At 34.7% G+C, this 21244-nt stretch overlaps 1 protein-coding gene and 1 non-coding gene across 2 annotated transcripts; both read left to right on the top strand.

The window, feature by feature from the left end:
• Positions 1-2251: 2251 nt before the first annotated feature.
• LOC127902025 (small nucleolar RNA R71) lies at positions 2252-2358 on the top strand. Its single transcript, XR_008054430.1, has one exon. It is a non-coding gene; the product is annotated as a small nucleolar RNA R71 (small nucleolar RNA).
• Positions 2359-20243: 17885 nt separating this feature from the next.
• LOC107177887 (uncharacterized) lies at positions 20244-20900 on the top strand. Its single transcript, XM_015532411.2, has one exon. The coding sequence runs from the start codon at positions 20244-20246 to the stop codon at positions 20898-20900; it is 657 nt and encodes a 218-aa protein (XP_015387897.1).
• Positions 20901-21244: the final 344 nt, after the last annotated feature.

Genomic DNA, 21244 nt, shown 5'->3' with positions numbered 1-21244 from the left:
GTATATGACTCCAGCATCTAACCATTTGATGATTTCTTTCTTCACCACTTCTTTCATAATAGGATTCCGCCTTCTCTGGTGCTCCGCAGATTTGCTGGAACAATTCTCTAACAAGATTTTATGCATACATATGGATGGGCTTATCACCTTTATATCTGCCATGGTCCATCCAATTGCTCTTCTGTATTTTCCCAGCAAATCTACTAGGCTCTGTTCTTGACCTGCATCCAAAGTAGAAGAAATGATTATAGGGAGTGTGTTGTTTTGACCAAGATAAGCATACTTTAAATGTGAAGGTAACAGTTTTAATTCAAAACTAGGAGGTGATTCAATAAATGGTAAAGTTGTTTTTACTTCCCTGTCTGAAAGATTCAGGTGTTCAACAAACCTGTTGTGCCTATCATATTGCTGTTTGTCCATCCAATCTGTTTGGATTGCTGTAACATCTTCCTCTTCAATATCCTCAAAGGTAGTGACTTTACCAAGTGTATTACTGCAGCATCTGTCCATTTTGTCTGCTACAACAAGATCCACCACACTTAGGAAATTGCAATTTCTACTTCATCAGGGTTCCTCATAGCCTCTAGTACATTAAATGTGACTTGCTGATCATTCACTCTCATGGTGAGCTCTCATTTCTGCACATCTATCAAAGTTTTTTCAGTTGCTAGAAAAGGTCTTCTAAGTATAATGGGTATCTCTTTATCAGCTTCAAAGTCCAGCACAATGAAATCCACTGGAAAGATGAATTTGTCAACCTTTACCAATACATCCTCTATCTTTTCTTCAGGGTATGCATGAGATCTGTCAGCTAACTACAGAGTGACTGTTGTCGGTCTGCACTCCCCTACTCCTAGCTGCTTAAATACAGATAATGGCATCAATTAATACTAGCTCCCAAGTTACAAAGTGCTCTGCCAACATACCTAGTCCCTATAGAACAGGGTATTGTAAAACTCCCTAGATCTTTCAATTTTGTGGGAATTTTACTCTGGAGCATATGACTGCTTTCATGTGTTAAAGCAATAGTTTTAAACTCTCTGAGCCTTCTTTTTCGTGCCAAGATATCTTTTAGAAATTTCACATAATTTAGCATTTGCTCCAAAGCTTCCACAAAAAGTATATTTATGTGCAGTTGCTTCAGCACTTCCAGGAATTTGCTGAACTGCTTGTCTTGTTTTTGCTTCTGGAACCTTTGTGGGAAGGGTGGTGGATGTCGAAACTGTTGGATAGCTTCAGGAGATACCAAACTTTGTTTGTTTGATTTGGTACAAGTTGTAACTACTGGTGTTGTGACTTCTTTTTCAACATGTTCTGGTTGAATTTCCTCTGCAGTTGCTGTAGCTTGGCCCATGTAACTAGTGTCTTAAAGAGGAATTTATTGTAACAGGCTTCCCTTTTGAGTTGGTTCTTGTGCTGAATTGTATTCCATCCCATTTTTTGTCACCTCAACTGGGATATCAACATTCTTTCCAGATCTCAAACTAATTACTTTGCAGTGTTCTTTGCTTTCTCTCCTAGGGTCTTCTGTGTTGCTAGGTAGGCTTCCTTGAGTTCTGCTGCTCATTGCTGTAGCTAGTTGTCCCATTTGGTTCTCAAGGTTTCTCAAGGACACAGCTTGACTCTGCACAATTGCTTTATTCTTTGCAATATACTCCTTGATCAGTGCTTCCAGTGAAGTGATTGGATCCTGACTAATATGCTTTTGCCCTTGACTTTGTTGATGAAAACCAGGTGGTTGTGTGTTTCTACTCAGTCTATTCAATGCTGGAGCATTTTGATTCTGACTGCTCCATGAGAAATTTGGGTGTTGTTTCCAGCCTGGGTTGTAAGTATTTGAATATGGGTTGTTCTAAGGTTGTCGATTGAAGTTACCCACATAGTTTACTAAAGTTGGATTTCTAGGACAATTATCAAAATCATGTTCTTCACCACAATGACACAAGAAAGTTCAGTAACTTGCTTTACTGTTGCTGGAGTAGCTGTCATGACTTTTACCATGTTAGTCAATGAGGTTACTTGTACTGATAAGGCTGTAATTGCATCAATGTTATGTACCCCTGCTGATCATTTTACTGCTGGTTGCCTGGCTGAAGGCTACTAGTAATTATTGTTGGCAATTCTTTCCAGAATTTCATAAGCTTCAGTGTAAGATTTGGATAACAGAGCTCCATTTGCTGAAGCATCCACCATTAACCTTGTACTCGGATTCGACCCATTGTAGAAAGTTTACAATTGAATCCAACAAGGGATACCATGATGAGGACACCTTCTGAGCAATTCCTTGAATCTTTCCCAGTCCGCGTACAAACTTTCATCTTCAAGTTGATGGAAGGAAGTAATCTTATTCCGCAGTTTTGCATTTTTTATTGGTGGGAAATATTTCATTAGGAACTCATCAGCCAATTCATTCCATGTAGTGATGGAATCAGAGGGTAACGAATTTAACCATGCTCTTGCTCGATCTCTTAAGGAATAAGGGAAGAGCCTCACCCTTAAGGCATCTTATGCTGCTCCAGCAATCTTGAAAGTATCACTTACTTCCAAGAACAATTTAAGATAGAGATGAGGATCTTTATTAGGCAATCCATTGAATTGTCCCACTGTTTGTAACATTTGAAACATCACTGGTTTCAACTCAAAAATTGCTGCTTCTACCTCAGGTCTAATGATCCCAGGGTGTACAACTTGCGGGGTTAGTATAGCGTAATCTCTTATAGCTCTGTCTCTGTCATCAGCCATGTAAATAATATTGTTGTTGCCTGGCTGTCTCCAATTGGCATGTTCATTCTGCTCTTCTTGAATGTTGACTGGTTGTAAGGGCCCGTGAGGATTCAAATTTTGCGCATCCTGTAAATTATTCATGCTTGAAGCACTTTCTGAATTTTTTTGTTCTCTCCGTAGTCTCCTGACAGTCCTTTCAATCTCATGATCGAATTGGAATGCGACATATCTGTCTTTACGCATGCATGTACCGATTTGCCAATAAATAGAATAAATCAAATCAAATTTGGCGCTATCAAGATTTACTTCACACTTAAAAAATAAACAATCAATCTCCGGCAACGGCGCCAAAAACTTGTTGATTGATTTCTGTAATCAACTATTCTCAATGCCAATGTGCAAGTGTATACAACAAGTAATAAAGTGATGAGTATTTCAAGATCGTCTCCACAGGGATTGATGTTACTCAAAATGCTAAAGCAATCACAATAGTGCAAATCAACTAAAGACCGAAACAAACAATTGTCAAATAATTCTATCGCAACTAATAATTGTGAGAGATGGAAATAAAACAATACTGTAATCAAATAAACTAAGTTAAATGTGTCTAAGATTCAATTAAGAATATAGTAGTTGAATGATCAAACTCTCCTAATGGGGTGACTGTTGTTTACCAAATTAGCACCAGTTGTTACAATAAATACTGCAGCAATAGGTAGAATAAATCTGCATCCGCAGCTATCGCATGTTAGAAATCTCATACCTTTAAATCTACTAACAATGACCAGTTGCTCATATATTTATGGTACGGCATTATAACATTTAATCTCTCCACCCTACAAGGTGAACACCTATGTCTAGAGTGTCACAAATCTTAACTTCAAGTATTGCCCTTATGGGATTTAAGGTAACCTAATCCAGGAAACTTGACTTAAGAACAAGTAATACTCTAATAATGTCTGCTAAGACATGTCATTTTGCTGCTCTATCTTAACTGAAACTATTAAATGGGTGGTCAACCGAAATAACAGTTGTATTTATAAAAACTACTAGAGTATAATGCTACAGCATTACCATAACAACATAAAAGAACAGTCAAGAACCCATTGGATTATTTGTCACTCAACCACAAATAAATTTAGTTCATAATTTGGATGAGAAAAATAAACACAAATATATTGACCTCAGAATACATCCAAACAATTTAAAGAAGAAGAGAAAATATAAGTTGAGCACGATGAAAGAGAAATAATTATGCACGATTCTTTTCTTTGTTTCCGAATAGCACTCCTAAATCTTGATCTCCTTCTTCTTGCCTTTTTAATTATTTTTTATGATAATTCCTTGCCGCCTATCTATGTGGTGCACGCCTCCTTTTATATAGCAAATTAGGGTAAAAAGACCCAAAGTCCATGCGCGTGCATGCGTTTAAATTAGGAAACATGCAGATCACGATTTTATGGCTGACCCACGCTTTAAGCTTTCTCCCGCATTACTCTCTGATTGCTGCAGTACTGGTTGCTCTAGCATCCACAATAGCACATCATTATTCTCGATTGTGCTTGTCTTCTTTTGTGGCCATCTTCTTTCCTCCTCTTGCTCATCTAATGTCTCAGCATCCCCTTATGAATTTAAAACCTACAATTATGCACCTGTTTTTAGAACAAATTACTTGATTTAAACAAAACTTATTAAAACCCAACTAAAATGAATGTTTATACAAAAGGTAACCAAAATATAATAAAAACACCTTACTTGCTCTCTAAATGATCTTGATTTAACTCTAGAATTGATGTAATAACTCTCATTTCCTAGAGTTATCATCTTCCAAAAATCGGTTTTCAAAATAATAGAATTTGTGAAACTTATCAATTTGGAAAACAAATCAAAACATCATTTAAAAACAAAAATCATATTTCCACTTCAAAACCACTTCAACTTCTTCACATGGATTTATTTAGACCTTCTAGGTATGCTAGTTTAAATGGCAAATATTATGCATTTGTGATTTTGGATGATTATTCTAGATACACATGGGTCTTGTTCTTAGCTAATAAAGATGATGTCTTTTATGCTTTTAGAATTTTCTATAAAAAGGTTCAAAATAAAAAAGGTTATTCTATTACTTGTATTAGAAGTGATCATGGTGGAGAATTTGAAAATCATGCATTTGAAAATCTTTGTAATGATTTTGGCATTGAGCATCAATTTTCATCACCTAAGACTCCACAACAAAATGGAGTTGTTGAGAGAAAGAATAGGTCTATTCAAGAAATGACTAGGACTATATTGAATGAGAATAATTTACCAAAATAATTTTAGGCCGAAGCCGTTAACACCGCTTGTTACGTTTTAAATAGGGTGTTAATTAGACCTCAACTCAATAGAAAACCCAACATTGGCTATTTCAAAGTTTTTGGATGCACATGTTTTATTTTGAATACAAAAGATAATGTTAGTAAATTTGATTCAAAATCTGATGTTGGTATTTTTCTTGGATATTCAAGCACAAGCAAAGCTTATAGAGTGTATAATAAAAGAACTTTGGTTGTGGAAGAGTCTATGCATGTTACATTTGATGAGTCTAACCCCTCCACTATGGAGAAATTAATTATTTATGATAATGCAGATAGAGAGTTACAAGAAGAATCATCAAAGGATAAATACGAGAATGCAGCACAAAGAAATCAAGAGAATGGACAAGAAGAACAAACAAACATGAAGCAACATAAAGGTACTTCTCAAACACTCCCCAAGGAGTGGAGGTATGTTTCTTCTCACCCTAGGGATGCAATTTTAGGAGATCCCTCACGTGGCATAACTACTAGATCATCATTTAGAAATACTTGTGAGCATGCTGCATTTATTTCTCAAATTGAACCAAAATCCTTTGTGGATGCTGAAAATGATGAATCTTGGATTATGGCAATGCAAGAGGAGTTAAATCAATTTGAGAAAAATAATGTATGGGAATTAGTTCCTAAACCGGAACATCAATCCGTCATAGGTACTAAATGACTATTTAGAAATAAGATTGATGAATCCGGTGTGGTTGTAAGGAATAAAGCTATATTAATGGCTCAAGGTTACAACCAAAAAGAAGGAATTGATTTTGATGAAACATTTGCACCCGTAGCTAGACTAGAACCAATTAGGATGTTGTTGGCATTTGCATGCCATAAAGATTTCATCTTATTTCAAATGGATGTGAAAAGTGCTTTCTTAAATAGTTATATTATGGAAGAAGTGTATGTAAAACAACCCCTTGGTTTTGAAAATGAAAAATTTTCAAATCATGTTTATAAGTTGTTTAAAGTTTTGTATGGATTAAAACAAGCACCTAAAGCATAGTATGATAGGCTTAAAAATTTCTTGTTAGATAATGATTTTTCAATGGGAAAAGCAGATACTACTCTCTTTGTTAAGAATAAGAACAAAGATATACTTGTTGTTCAAATTTATGTTGATGATATTATTTTTTGTTCTACTAATGAATTGTTGTGTAAAGAATTTTCATCTTGTATGAGTAATGAATTTGAAATGAGTATTATGGGAGAGTTGAAGTACTTCCTTAGGTTGCAAATAAAACAAAATGAGGAAGGAATTTTCATAAATCAAGCCAAGTATGTGAAAGATCTACTCAAGAGATTCGGCATTGATGACTCAAAGACCAAAAATACTCCGATGAGCACAACAACCAAGCTTGACAAAGATGAAAAAGGCAAAGAAGTGGATATCAAAATGTATCGAGATATGATCGGATCTTTACTTTATTTAACTGCAAGTAGACTCGATATCATGTTTAGTGTTTGTTTGTGCGTAAGATTTCAATCATGTCCCAAGGAATCCCATTTACTTGCTGTAAAACAAATTTTTCGCTATTTAAGTAGAACTATAGATCTCGGCCTTTGGTATCCTAGAGAAACTCATATAGATTTAACATGCTATTCGGATGCGAATTTTGTCGGTTATAAAGTTGATAGGAAAAGCACTAGTGGAACTTGTCATATTCTAGGTCACTCACTTGTTTCATGGTTTAGCAAGAAACAAAATTCTGTTGCACTTTCAACTACCGAGGCTGAATATATAGCTGCAAGAAGTTGTTGTGCACAAGCTCTTTGGATGAAACAAACACTTAGAGACTATGGCATTAACCTTGAATAAATTCTTATTAAGTGTGATAATACTAGTGCTATAAATCTTTCAAAGAATCCCATTCAACACTCTAGAACCAAGCATATAGAAATAAGACATCATTTCTTGAGAGATCATGTTCAAAAGGGAGATATTGCACTAGAGTTTATTTCTACAAAAAAAGAACTTGCCGATATTTTTATCAAACCTCTTGGTGAAGAATAATTTTTGAAAATTCGACATGAACTTGGGATGATGAAATTTTCGCATTAACATTTCTATTCATAATATTAAGTCTATTGAATTAATTGAATGATTGATGATTTGATGATTTAATAGTTATTAAATGCTTAAGCATGATAAACAAGTGATGTTTTTGCTTTATTAATTCTTAAATGTTTATTTGAATTGATTGTTTGAATACATGTAAGTTCATGAGTCATGCATTAAAATGGCTTATAAAATATTTTTAGATCAATTAAATGATCTTGGAATGTATTATTTACTGGCCAAAAATTAAATCAAATGTGTGAAATTGTAGATAAAATAAACGGATAACTGTTTCTCAATAAATGATGTATCGTTTAATTCCAGAACCAAAATATGATGTTTGCCATTTACCCTTTTACCGTTTGATGCAATCGGTAAACCGTTTAAAGACAGAGAGTAGGGGTGGGCACGGTTCGGTTCGGTTCGGTTCGAAATTAAGTAGAACCGATTTAAATCGGTTATTTTATAAAAAGAACCGAACTCAAACGGTTCTTTTCGGATCGGTTCGGTTCGGTTCGGTTTTTTCAGTTCTGGGCCTATTTTGAATTTTTAAATTTTTAGCCCATTGGGCCTCATGAATATAATAATTTTTTTCAACAATTAATTTATCCTAATTTTATTACAAATATTAACAATAAATACAAAGTATTCAAAACACATTTTATCACTAATATCTTACTAACTATTAATAAGATACTCCCAAAATATGAAATATTAAAATTTCAAAATACATAACCAAACTCCAATACTCCATCTATATAAACATAATCATAATGTTATAAAGAGAAAGAACACATGTTTGATTTGAATAAAATCAAAAAATAATTCAGTTTTTCGGTTCAGCTAAGTGAACCGAATACCGAACCGACATTTCGATTTTTTTTACAAACGGTATATTCAGTTTTTTTTAAAAATAAAAACCGAACCGAATTAGAAAAACTGTCGGTTCGGTTCGGTTTTTTTAACACTACGGTTTTTTTGCCCACCCCTAATAGAGAGCTCACTGGAAGTTACCCCTCAATAGTTAATAGAATAACCTTTCACCGTTTTTCTATTAATTACCCTCTGGAAGTTACTCCCTCAACGTTTAAATAAACGGTTCGCCGTTTTTGTGAAATATAAAATTATTCCAAGGGTTTCTTCTCCTTCTTCATCTACCCTCTTACCGTTTCAGCCATTGTTGCGTAGTCAAAGCTTTCTCCTTCTTCAATCCTTCATTTTTCTTCATTTTCTTGCAAAATCACACTGCTAAATTTATTCTGCTTCATCTTTAGAACACTCTCAGCGATTAAAATCTTCAAATCAAGCCCAAAATCCAAAAATCCCAAATCCAAACCCTAAAGGCAACCGAACAGATTTTCTCTATTTTGACCGAAATTTTGCCCTGCCTCAACCAAATTGAGCCATAATTTCACATCCTTTACTCACTCTTGACTCAATAATCGATTACTTTTCTTCCAAATTTACTTTCCTCAAAAATTCATTACTGTCACTGGTCATCACCATGGTTACCTCCACCCGTTCCACTCGAATGAGGAAAGCTACACCTCAAAGAACTCTCATTCCACCACGGGAGACATCTGAATTCGAAAGACTTCATCTTCCCACAGCACCATTGTACAAGCGCTTCGAGGATCGCTTTATGGGCCGAAAGGTATTAGATTCTTACTATGTTGACATAAAAGATTTTAAGGATTTAATCATGTGTGATAGAAGTGTTAGAAATATGCTTCGACCTTGGGAGTCTGCCATTGATTTTGATGATCGAGTATATCCAAATTTAGTCCGTGTTTTCTATTCAAACATAGTTTTCTATTCAAACATAGAAATTTCTGAAACTCGATTAGACAGAATAGTTACTTAAGTTGGGGTGTTCCTATTGAGATTGATGTTGAGCTCTTGACCAATATTCTAGGGATTTCTGATGATGGACACAGGATTTATACAGCCAGGAAAGCCCTCTTATTTAGTAGCTTTTCTCATCATCGTGGTGTCCAAAATATTTGTCACCGTCGAGGCTTGACTAATGACATTTGTAATTTACATTTTCGGTCTCAACTATTACCTCTTCAAGTTCGCATCCTCCACACGATTTTACAGCATATCATTACACCCAGGAAGGGTTACTTGGATGAGGTCACGAGGTTAGACGTTGGCTTATTAGATAGCCTTATTTCAGGACGACCCATTAACCTTGGCTATGTTATTTTAAGGCACATACTGAGTACTCTCACTGTTAACCACTGCTTGCTTCCCTATGGCAGCATAATTTCTAAGATACTGCGGCACTTTGAGGTGCCTCTTCGGGATGCAGGTTATACGGAGACCAAATGGATTGGCCCAGAGGCCATGACTAACATTGGATTCTCTAGAAGGAATGGCAAATGGATCAAGACTGCCACCTCTAAAACCCGGGATACTTTGATTGCTCCAGAGGATGATTGGATGCTCAACGATGTTTATTCTCCCGATCAGCTTCTGGATTTTAGACTAGGAGCTCATCCCCCACCTTCGCGCCGTCGTTCTGTCCCCCAACCTCCAGCTGACTCTGACACTGAGGAGCGTGAGATGGACACTAATATTCCCTCCACTTCTGAGCCGCCTCTAGCTCCTGAGCAGCCTACCGCTCTCGAGCCATCTTTTGTTCCTGAACATCCTCGTACTTCTGCTGAGCCCCCAGCATCGGACATTTTGAAGCAGTTAGCTAATGATGTTCGCAGGATTTTCGAGAGGTAGCAACTAATTCTAGATAGATTGGACTCTCTCTCACAAGATCAGCAGTAGCTCCGCTCTCAGTTTCAGACTTTTCAGGAGCAAAGTATCGATCAGCACTATGAGATCATTACTGCTCAACGCCGTCTTCTTGGATATTTTGGATATAACCCTGGTAGAACCTCTTCATAGCCTCCTTCTTAGTTTCTGACTATCATATTCGCACATACATTTCATCTTATGTTTATTTGTGTGTTGCTCTTTATATTTTGATTTGGTATACTTTACTACTTTTCTATGATTTTGATGATAGATTTTTTTTGTGATGTTATTGATATTGGATGACTATATGTTGGATGATGGAGTTGTTGGTATATGGAGACTTGTTTAGCATATTTGGAAGTGTTTTGATCTTATTTCGTATTTGAGGATTTGTCTCATTTTACAGGGAACCTCTGCCAAAATGTTTTGCTCGCTTGATTTGGGTAATTTCTTTCTCAATTCTATGATTTACGTTTTTCTTTTCTCTCTTTTCTTTTTGATGATGAAGGGGGAGAGATTAATGCTCATGTATAATCTGTAGCTCATGTACAATCTGTTTATTGGACATGTATTTTTAATTGGCCATACATTTAGGGGGAGCACATATTAAGGGGGAACATAAGATGCATAATATTGAATGAAGTTTGTCATCATCAAAAAGAAGGAGAATGTTAACAAGTATATGTTCACAATATTGATTTTGATGATCACAAACTTTAAATATTTTTTGTTGGAGCTATTCATTAACAAAAGAAAGCCTTATAATCTTTCTAAATTATGTTCATGAAAGATGGATATCTATTAAACTTCAATTGGAAAATAACTTCCTGCAATTTTTGGCTAAAACTGTGATTCTGGAAATAAACGGTTCACCATTTATTTTGAAATGATTAACCGATTAAATCCAGAGAGTAACAAATTGATTAAGCTCTAACCGATTACGACAAATGGATAAGGCTAATGTGTTTTGCAGGTTACTGGAAATAAACGGCGAACCGTTAATAACAAACGGCTAACCGATAAATTCTAGAATGCCATTTCCTGCTAATCTTTAACCGTTTAGTGAAAATGGATAGCTGAAGTTTATCTTGCAGGTCTCTGAAATTTAATAGTGAAAGGGTAAGCCTAAACGGCAAACCGTTTATTTGAAATTTGGCCCAACGGTAACTTTGACCAGAATAAACGGTTAACCATTAAAGGATAAACGGTGAACCGTTTGAGGGCAGACAGTCTGTAACGGCTAATTTTTGGCTCCAACTATAAATAAGCTCATTCAAGTTCAAACAAAGGTTGATCACAACATTATCATTGAGCTTATATTCAATAATACAATCTTCAAAGAGCTTTAAACACATTCATTCTTCATCTATTCACACATTGGCCATTGATTTGTAATCTTAAATATTGTGTGAGAAAAATAATTTGTAATCTTTTGTTTTGAGTGATTGTAAGTGTTGCGATGCACTTGGGTTAAGAGATTGAGGATAATCTCTTATTGTAAAGGTTTATTGACAACTTGGAAGTCAATTGTAAGCATTTGAAGCCATGGAGGCTTGTTTAGTTGAATCCTCAAGCCCGGAAAGCTTGGAGGCGTGGACGTACGCGAGGTTGGCTGAACCACGTAAAAATCATCGTGTTTGAATCTCTCTTCCCTTATCTTTTTATATTGTGATTGATTTATTAGTCATTGCTTTAAATTCGTTTTAAGATTTATATTAAGGTTTGCATTAGAATTGAATAATTTTTAGAAATCCAATTCCCCCCCCCCCCCCTCTTGGGTTACATAACCAGAATTCATTTGGTATCAGAGCTTGGTTCTCTTGTTAGGACTTAATCGTCTAGAGTAAAAGATCTATGGCAACCCAAAATGACTCAACTTTTAGGGAAAGACAGTCCACAACTAGACTACCGTTCTTTGACGAAAATGACTACCCGTATTGGAAAACCAGGATGAGAATTTATTTACAAATACTAGATTATGAAATTTGGGAAATTGTATGTGATGGTCCATTCATGCCTTTGACTAAAAATGAAGTCGGGGAAGATATTCCAAAACCTTCACGGGAATGGAATGAATTGGAAAAGAGAAAAGCATCTCTAAATTCCAAAGCTATGAATGCCTTGTTTTGTGCACAAGATAAGAAAGAGTTTCATAGAGTGTCTAGTTGGGAAAGTGCAAATGAAATTTGGTACAAACGTGAAGTTGTTTATGAATGGACTAATCAAGTGAAAGAGTCTAAAATTAGTAAGTACACTCGACAATATGAATTGTTTCAAATGGAACAAAATGAGAGTGGGTGCTCTATGTATACTAGATTTACGGACATAGTGAACACTCTAGGAGCCCTAGGAAAAACTTTCTCAAATAGTGAGAAAGTAAAGAAAATCATTAGGTCACTTCCAAAAGAATGGAGACCTAAAAGAATTACTATTGAAGAGGCCAAAAATTTAAATACTTTACCTCTTGATGATTTAATTGGCTCTCTCATTTCATATGAAGAAGATTTGGCAGCAGAGAAAGTTGATCGAACTTCATTACATCAAGCACACTTGTATGTTTTGCATAACACTAAAGAAGTTCAGCCTTATAGAAGGTGATGGTATCTAACTTGTGTTATTTTAACTTTATTGATGTCATGTTTTGGTAGTTTAGGAACCTAAAAAAAAAAATTTGTAACTGATTTTTAGAGAGTATATGGATTGGTTACAACTTTTTCATCCACAAAAAAATGAGAAGTAGTTGCAAGATGAATATAGCCAAACATTTGTGAATTGGCTAACATATAAGGTTTTGAAGGAACTAAAGTATAATTAATTCAATTTTTCCTTTCAGTTTTGGTTTGTGCTTGTTTAGCATTATATTCTTGTCGATTAATGATAGGTAAATGTGTTGATAGAGAACGGTCACGATGTTACTCAAACAATCTGTTGGTTATCCCAAGGGCCTTGTCCTTATGTTTGCCAACATCCTGATTATGACATAAATGGTTTTCACTTTGTTACAAGAGATCGAGACTTAAATAGAGTTACTAAAAATAGTAGAGTGTCATTGGTTGCACAAACAATTTCAGTCACAAGTTCAAAAGATAAAAATCATGTCTGTCACTTCTAACATCACATACTATGGAGTGATTAAAGAGATTTGGGATCTAGATTATGTTATCTTTAGAATTCCAATAATAAAGTGTGATTGGGTACATACCAGAGGTGAAGTTATGAATGATAGACTCGGATTTACTTTGGTAGACTTGCAACAATTGAGCCATAAATCTGATCCATTTATTTTAGCTTCTCGAGCCAACCAAGTTTTTTATGTATTTGATCAGCTTGATAAGAAGTGGTCAGTTGTATGCTAAATGCCTAGAAGAGGTAAACCCACACAAAGAAGTGAAGATGTAGTGGAATACCCTTCGTTGACCACTGAATTCCAAGTGTTGATAACATAAACTCTGTTGACGATGATGCTGCAATGTACGCACAAGACAGCCAGGAGGGAATTTGGATTAGACCTTGAATATCATTTTTGTGTTTATTTGTATGTGTAGTCTGTTGAGTGGGAGAAATTATATATGTTACGGTTAATACAAGAAGTATTTTATGCTATCTGTTATTATTTTATTTTTAATTTTTTGGCAGTTTTTATATGTTAATATACTCTCATTATTTGATTTTTGTTCTACAGTTGTGATATTCATCATGGATAAAGGAAAAAATGTCCCTTAGATTTCTTCGCTTGAGCAATTTGATGCTTATTTCGATGAGTTTTTAGATGAACAAAATGATGAATTTGTTGGTGAGGAATTAGAGTACCATGAGGCACTTATCTGCGAAGAATATGATCCTGGAACGCCCATGGCCAATCATGTCCCTGATCTTGATGAGTTTGGAGATGGTAATGAGGATGAACCTAAGAGCAATGAGCGAAGCAGAGGTGGCACTATTGGGTCAGAACAAAACAAGAAGATGAAAAGAAGTAGAAAGTTTATGGTCAAATACAATAGCCTTAGTGTTCCAGTTGGTGAAGAAGCCATTGAGTTGGCTATGTATATGGGTGTTTTGGCTCGTACATTAATTCTAATCTTTTACAATGATTGGCGTAGGGTTCCAAATGATACGAAGGAACGTCTATGAGAGTTTATTAAGATATAAAATAAGAAATTAAGAGGATATGTTTAGTTTTATTGTTGCTGGAAAAATTTGAAATTAGAAATAAACTTTATTTCACGATTGTAAATATCTTCATTCTCACATTTTCATTTTGAAACTTGAAGGTCTACTTCATTGTTCATCCTCGAAGTAGGAAGCAGGTACTACAAGCCATCGGAGCTGCATTTCGGAACTTTAAGTACACTTTAATGAGGAACTATGTTTTACCATTTGTTAATGAACGTAAAAGGCTTTTCAAGCCATCAGCATGGTACAGCACTATTGATAAGGAAAGTTGGGTTAAGTTTGTGAAAGAAAAACTATCTAAAACATTTCAAGTGAGTGTGTCTAATTCACTTATGACATTTTTCCTTATATGTTTATCCATTATATGTTTGTTGTTTTAAGCAAAAAGTTAGTGGTGTGAATAAACTTAGGCGGGCACAAAACAAGTTTAATCATCACCTAAGTAGAAAAGGTTACGTTGGGTTAATGCAAGAAGTAGTATGTACAGTGAGTTAGTTGCTTACATTTTACTGTTGTTTATTAAAATTGTTTGGTTGGTGCAAATAATGATCGTTACTAACATTTTATTTTATGATTCACATTTTTACAGTGCTCAAAAACAGGCCTTACTGAAGAAGAAGCGGACAGAAGTGTTTTTTAGAACAGAGCTCGGCAAATGAAAAACAAAGGATACCACCCCAATGTTGAACCAGTTATTAAAAAAATCGTAAGAAATTTTTTTCTTACTACTATAATTTTTGTTGTTGTGATTACTTAATTCGTTTATGTGGTAGGATAAACTGGAGATGGAAGCTAAGAAAGAGAAGATGTGGTCATCCCGAAAAAATGATATTCTCGCACAATCTTTGGGAAAAGCTCCAAGACGTGGTCATATGCAAGGAGTGGGCAAGTTTGTAACCTCGTCTATGTATTTTCAAACTTTCCAGAGGCCTGCTGATAGAGAAAGGGAAAGAGAGGACCGTCTATGGAAGGAATCAACTAATTGTCAGTTGGAAGAAATGAGAAATGAACTGAGAAAAATACCTCGCCATTCAGATATAGCAAGTTCCAGCTACCCTCACGTACCTGTTGAAAACAATAATGTTGTTGGAGATGATGGCATAAACTCTGTTAAAGTTGAAGCAGCTACTGAAACACCAAAGGTCAGTTTGTTACTATTTTTACTTACTATTTCTAGATTTAGTTTGTTGCAATTTTACTTCGAGTAATGATATAGCCATAAACTCTTGTACAAACTAATGTGGCATAATAAAATTGGTTAAATTAAATATCTCTTGGCCCACATGATTTATTTTCATTATTTTGTATTTGCATTCAACCAATGAATTGATGCAAAATCAGTTTGTACAAGAGTTTTTGGTTGTATCATCACTCTTTTACTTCTTCTACTTAACTATATATACTTGTTGTTGTTGAATAAGGGTTGTTGTAGTTTAACTATTCTTACTTGTTGTTTGTTGATTTAGTTTGTTGTAAGTTTACTATTTATACATATGTTGTTTCTGGATTTTCTTTGATACTATTCACTAATTTGTAAGATAAATTTAGAGTATTTAGGAACTATTTGTGCCAATCACACTGAACAATTATGTTCGTAGTAGCCTGATCATTTAAAAAAAAAAAACAAGGGACACCTAAAAACACAACAGGTAGGAACCTGCCAATACTAAACTGTAAGAAAGTGACTGACATAGCAAACGAAAACAAAGATACACCTGCCAAAAGACTCTATGTCATTCCAAGAAAGAGTCTAAGATTGAATCCAACTGAAATCCCAGTGGAGATGCCTGATGATTTGTTATAAGGAAAAAAAAATGGCAACCCTAAACATCAAGGCACAAAAAAAAATTGACCTTTGAATCAACAGAACTACATAATGATATAATAGAGATAGGACATACAGAAGCTGTAAAACAGAGATAGGACATACTGCAGTGCGATTCTGTCAATGGATGCTATAGGAGTAAACATAATCGAAGTCTATATTGCGTAAGTGATTTATAATCATTCTAGTTTTATGTGTACTTTTTATGGGAGTTCCAATTAATGGACTTAAACATTGTTTGTCTATTGTTTATCAGGATGTTGTATGCTTCTATTCTCCTTAGGAAAAGAGGAGTCAAACCATTTGGATTCGTTCATCCGAGTCTGGTTTCACTAGGCGAAGAACGTAATCCTACTGCATCATTTGACCTTAGGGCACGTGGAGTTTGTGATCGATTAAAAAAAACAAAGAATGGACAATTCATCTTTATGCCTTATAATCCCTAGTATGCTCCTTTAATACTTTTCAGCTCATATTAATTTCCTTTCTTGCCTTAATTTATTGAAATTGCTACCTTAATGTTCTTTCTTTTGTTATAGTTATCATTAGGTGCTAGTCATCTTTGATGTGTTGAAAAAGTAAGTTTATTATCTCAATTCTTATGGGGGGAGATCCTGATGATGATTTAAAAGAGCTCATTAATGTGTATGTTCATTTTCTTTGATTACCATTGTCAATATAAAATTACTTTTACATAGTTTACAGATACTTTGTTACAATTTATTTTTGTATACAACTCTATCACAATGTTTATAGCACAAGAAGGTAAAGAGAAATAGAATTATAATAAGATTGTCAGATTTGTAAAAGTATGAACTATTACTTTAATTATAATTATATATTACCATGCTTAATTGTTATTATAATAATTTGTGCAATTGCTGATTGTGAATAGGTCCCGCAACAACCAGCAAGTTCAGTCGTGTGTGGATTTTACGTCATGAGATTCATGAAAGACTTGATTAATGACTTCTCTTTACTAATGAACAATGTGAGTTCCTTTATCATAATTTGCTTCATAAAAAAGAACATGTCCTGTGTCAAAGCTTCACTACATAATTTTTAATTTTCATAAATAGTTCAACGGAAAGACAACATATTCTGATGCTGAATTAGATGAAATCTGTATTGAGTGGGCAAACCATTTTTCTGAAGTACTTGCTGTTATGTGAGGTAACCTTTACCTATTATGTTGTTATTGCGAGTTCATTGATGAAATACATTAATTTAGTAGCTATTATTCTATTGCCTAATATTCTAATCTATATGTGGTCATGGACTTTGAATTTGATGAAGGTATATTTTACTTGTGCAGTTATCAAGCTTATTATACTTCTTTGTTGGAATATGATGAAGATGGTGGGTACTGCTGGAGTTGGCTAGTTTTTTTCTTTGTTTGGAAAATAGGTCCTGGATATTAATGTAATTTTACACATTTCGGTTCTTCTTATGTTGGATTTTCACATTTGGGTACAGCTGGTGTTGTCTGATCAGTATTGTTGGCTTCCTTTTGTATTGTTGGAAATGAACTATGTTGCTGGCTTTCTTCATGTTGGTAGAAATGACTCTGTTGTTGGCTTCCTTATGCTACTAGAATTGAACTGATCATGGTTCATTGGTGTTGTACATGTTGCTGGAATTTAGTTTTTATGTTGTTACAATACTCTACTATTTATGTTGGACTTGTCACTCATATTTGATTAAATTATATTTGCTGACAATTATCAATAATTAGTCAATGTTATCCATTTCATTTTCTTTGTCAGTGAATTTTTAATTGCAATATTAGTTTTAATAATCTAATTAATTAGCTAATTTATGAAATATTATTTTCTAATAAATCAATTGCAGGATTTTTATTAAAATGATAATAATTTCATGATGCAAACAAATACCTATTTTTTTATTAATTATAATTTCAAATTTCGAATTAATGGAAAAAAATCATTTAATTATAATTTTCATTTCGCGCCAAATTTAATTTTCCCGCCAAAAATTCAAAATATGGCGCGCAAAATTTTAAAGAAAAAGCTAAATTCAAAATTATTATATTCCCCTCTAAATAAAGTTATGACAACTATGTGACTGGTAATTTCTATCACAGATTAAGAATGGTATTGTTCTGTCATCAATTCTTGATGCTGGCTACAATGACGGTATGAACAACCGTCATCCACCCCCTACTATAACAGTTTTTGCCTATTATAGTAGGCACTTTTTTTTGTAGTTTACGTTTTAAAAGAATTCAGATCTCTATTAGATCATGGTTATATTAATTTTTATCCCTCTTAAGATAAAGTTCTTGGCAGACAACTTTGATATTCAGGTTCCCACCTTGCATAATTGAAGAATGTTCTTCGAGTGAAAAATCTGAATAGAGGTGGGAATTATGTTCAAAAGAAATAGATCATGATCCTAACTTTTCAACAGAACAATTCTTAAAAGATAGTGCATTTGATGATATTGCAACTATTTTTTGGCCTATTATTACTCCTGGCCGAATTGATACTTCTGAGGTCAATTCTAATTTGTTACTAAATCATCAGATGTTGTAACATATAGAGAACTTGTGGTCATGTCACGTGCTATAAAGAAAACTGGGATAACTATCCAATATCCCATCGTTCGAGATTTTTGCAAATATAGGCACCTTAGATGATTCGCCGGATGATCCTGGTGAAGCATATAATGCCATGTGTAAGTTTTCCCTGAAATTAGTACGAAGGCTCTCTGTTCTACACCCTTTGATTTTAAGTAGAGCTTATGGTTTTTATATTATCTATATCATGCATTTAATTTTATTTATGTCTGGTAGCTTACTTATTAAAAAAGAATTATATATTGTGGACATTACTAAAGGCTCAAGTATTGAATTGATTCTGTCTATTTGGAAAGGCCTTAGGCATTTGAGTTGAGAATTTGTAAGCATCTCGTATTATTTTGGATTCGCATGCTTATTGTTTTGCATTATAATCTTTGTGTGTGTTTGCACTTCCATACACTTCAATAAAGCTCTAGTATTAATTGGATTAATCTTATAAATTGAGCTTGTGATACTAGTGACATGTTTATGTGAATTTTCTTGACATCTTCTTGATGGTGACACTAATGAGTATGAGAGGAAAGAAAATCTCCAGCTGCCTCCACAGCTGGCCACGTAGCAGCCTCTTAACCTTGTGGTCTTATTGCTTTTTAGGAGCTAGCAAAAGACAGCTAAGGTGTCGCCTCATTATTCTTCGCCAAAATAAATATATTTTATTCTTTCTCATGATGGCGTGTATTGTTCATGCACTAACTCTAACCACCAAAATTTAAGCTTCAATAATACCCCTTGATGTTGGACGTATTAACGAAAATTGTATTTTCCCTCATGGTGCTCATCTTCTGTCCTTTGAGAGATATACTGCCATGCGGTTAAACGAGCTGACTTTATTTAGCTGACTTTCTTTGCCACATGTCATCAAGTCATTAGTTCATATCAGCATCCAAATTCTCAATACTGCCTTCTACAACTAAATATTCATAGGGTTTAGCCTTTATGATTTTATATTCATCTTAGTCTATTGACAGACATCGTTTGTTGATTGATCCCTTTAGGAGAAGAGATTGTTTTGCAGTAATGAAGGGATTTCAGATTAAGGTTGTAAACTAAAAGATGACTGATGCTTGCTAAGTAAGTTCAATAAGTTGATTCAACTAAGATGGTGACAAAAATAATCGGGAGTATGAAATTATGTAAGAATCTAATTCATTGTAAAACTCTTATTCTTAAGAATTGCTTAATATCTGGCTGTAGGCCCGTGGATGTAAGAATCTAACATCCTTTTTCTCTCGTGTTGATGTAAGGAATCAATATATATATATATATATATATATATATATATATATTAAAACATATGGTGAGGTAGTGGTGGTGAGGCTGTGTGAGGTGAGGGAGAGGTGAGACATTTGGCGTGTGTGAGGTGAGGTAGTGGTGAACGTGAGATGAGGGAGGGAGTGGTAAGGTTTTTTTTTTTTTTTTAATTTCAATTACCGGTTTTATAGGTTTTCATTTCTTTCCTTTATTTTATTATTTAATATTAAAAGGAATCTCAGCTATTGGATCCACTCCATTTAATCTAATGCTAATTTTTTATACATGTATGGCGTACATGCATGTACTGTCCCCCCTCCCGAAAAAAAAAAGTCTAGTACTAGATAGGAGGATTAATATAAGCGTTCAACTTAAGCTTATTAAAAGAATCTAGAACATATTAAAAAGTTAGAATAAATACAGCTTTCATCAATCAACTGTTTTTTGTTTTTATTAATATGTAGTCTCATAATAAAAGGCACAAATTATAGTTGTTTTTCAAAAACAAATATGAGCACAAGAGAAATCGAGATAGGAAGCAACAGCATCATAATTCAGGAACTCGACAATTTATGCGACTCAGTCACCGGCCGCCCACTCACTGGTGCATGGCTCTGGGACTCCGCTCTGATTCTTGCCCAATTCATGTCGACACACTTCGACTTTCAAAATAAGTCCGTGCTCGAGCTCGGCGCAGGAGCCGGCCTCCCAGGCCTGACAGCGGCTCGGCTCGGTGCGACCCGAGTTGTTCTCACCGACGTCAAGCCGCTGCTTCCTGGGTTGATAAACAACGTTGAGGCCAACGGGTTGGGAGACCGAGTCGAAGTAAGGGAACTCGTTTGGGGTTCTGACGATCTGAGTCAACTCAGTGAGTTGGGCGAGTTTGATATGGTGATAATGAGTGACGTGTTTTATGATCCAGAAGAGATGGTGGGGTTGGGGAAGACCTTGAAGAGGGTGTGTGGGACTGGGAGGCACACGGTGGTTTGGGCAGTAAGTGAGGTGAGGACACGGACCGGTGACTGCTTGCACGAGTTAATAATGAGTCAGGGTTTTAGGGTTATAGAGTTGACGTGTCAACTCGGTGGGGGTTGTCCGGAAGCATTTGCTGTTTATGAGTTAACACCACCCATGCATGAAGAGAATTTCCACGTGGCAAACACATGAGCCTTAGAAGGCCACTTGTTAACTTTTCCTGTACTTTCTCTTCTTTATTAACTAAAAATTATTATTAATTACTTCTTCCCCCTACATTAAATTAGCGAGTGTTATATGATGAAATATTAAATAACATTTTGCAGTAGCAGACCTACAGATGGGTTAGACTGGTCTATTTAAAAGAAAGAATCAGTTATACCCCTTATTTTTTAAAAAAAATTAATAAAAATAAATTTGATTTTGTTTTCATATATGCTTTTAGTTCAATTACTTTTATGTTTTCATCAATTTAGTATCATCAGAGTTTTTATCTTATATTTAAATATGTTCCTAACTCAATTACTTTTATGTTT

The sequence above is a fragment of the Citrus sinensis genome, chromosome 4 (assembly GCF_022201045.2).
Source record: "Citrus sinensis cultivar Valencia sweet orange chromosome 4, DVS_A1.0, whole genome shotgun sequence".
Classification (NCBI taxonomy): Eukaryota; Viridiplantae; Streptophyta; class Magnoliopsida; order Sapindales; family Rutaceae; genus Citrus; species Citrus sinensis.
Note: the sequence above shows the minus strand (reverse complement) of the source record. Positions and strands in the feature narration are given on the sequence as shown.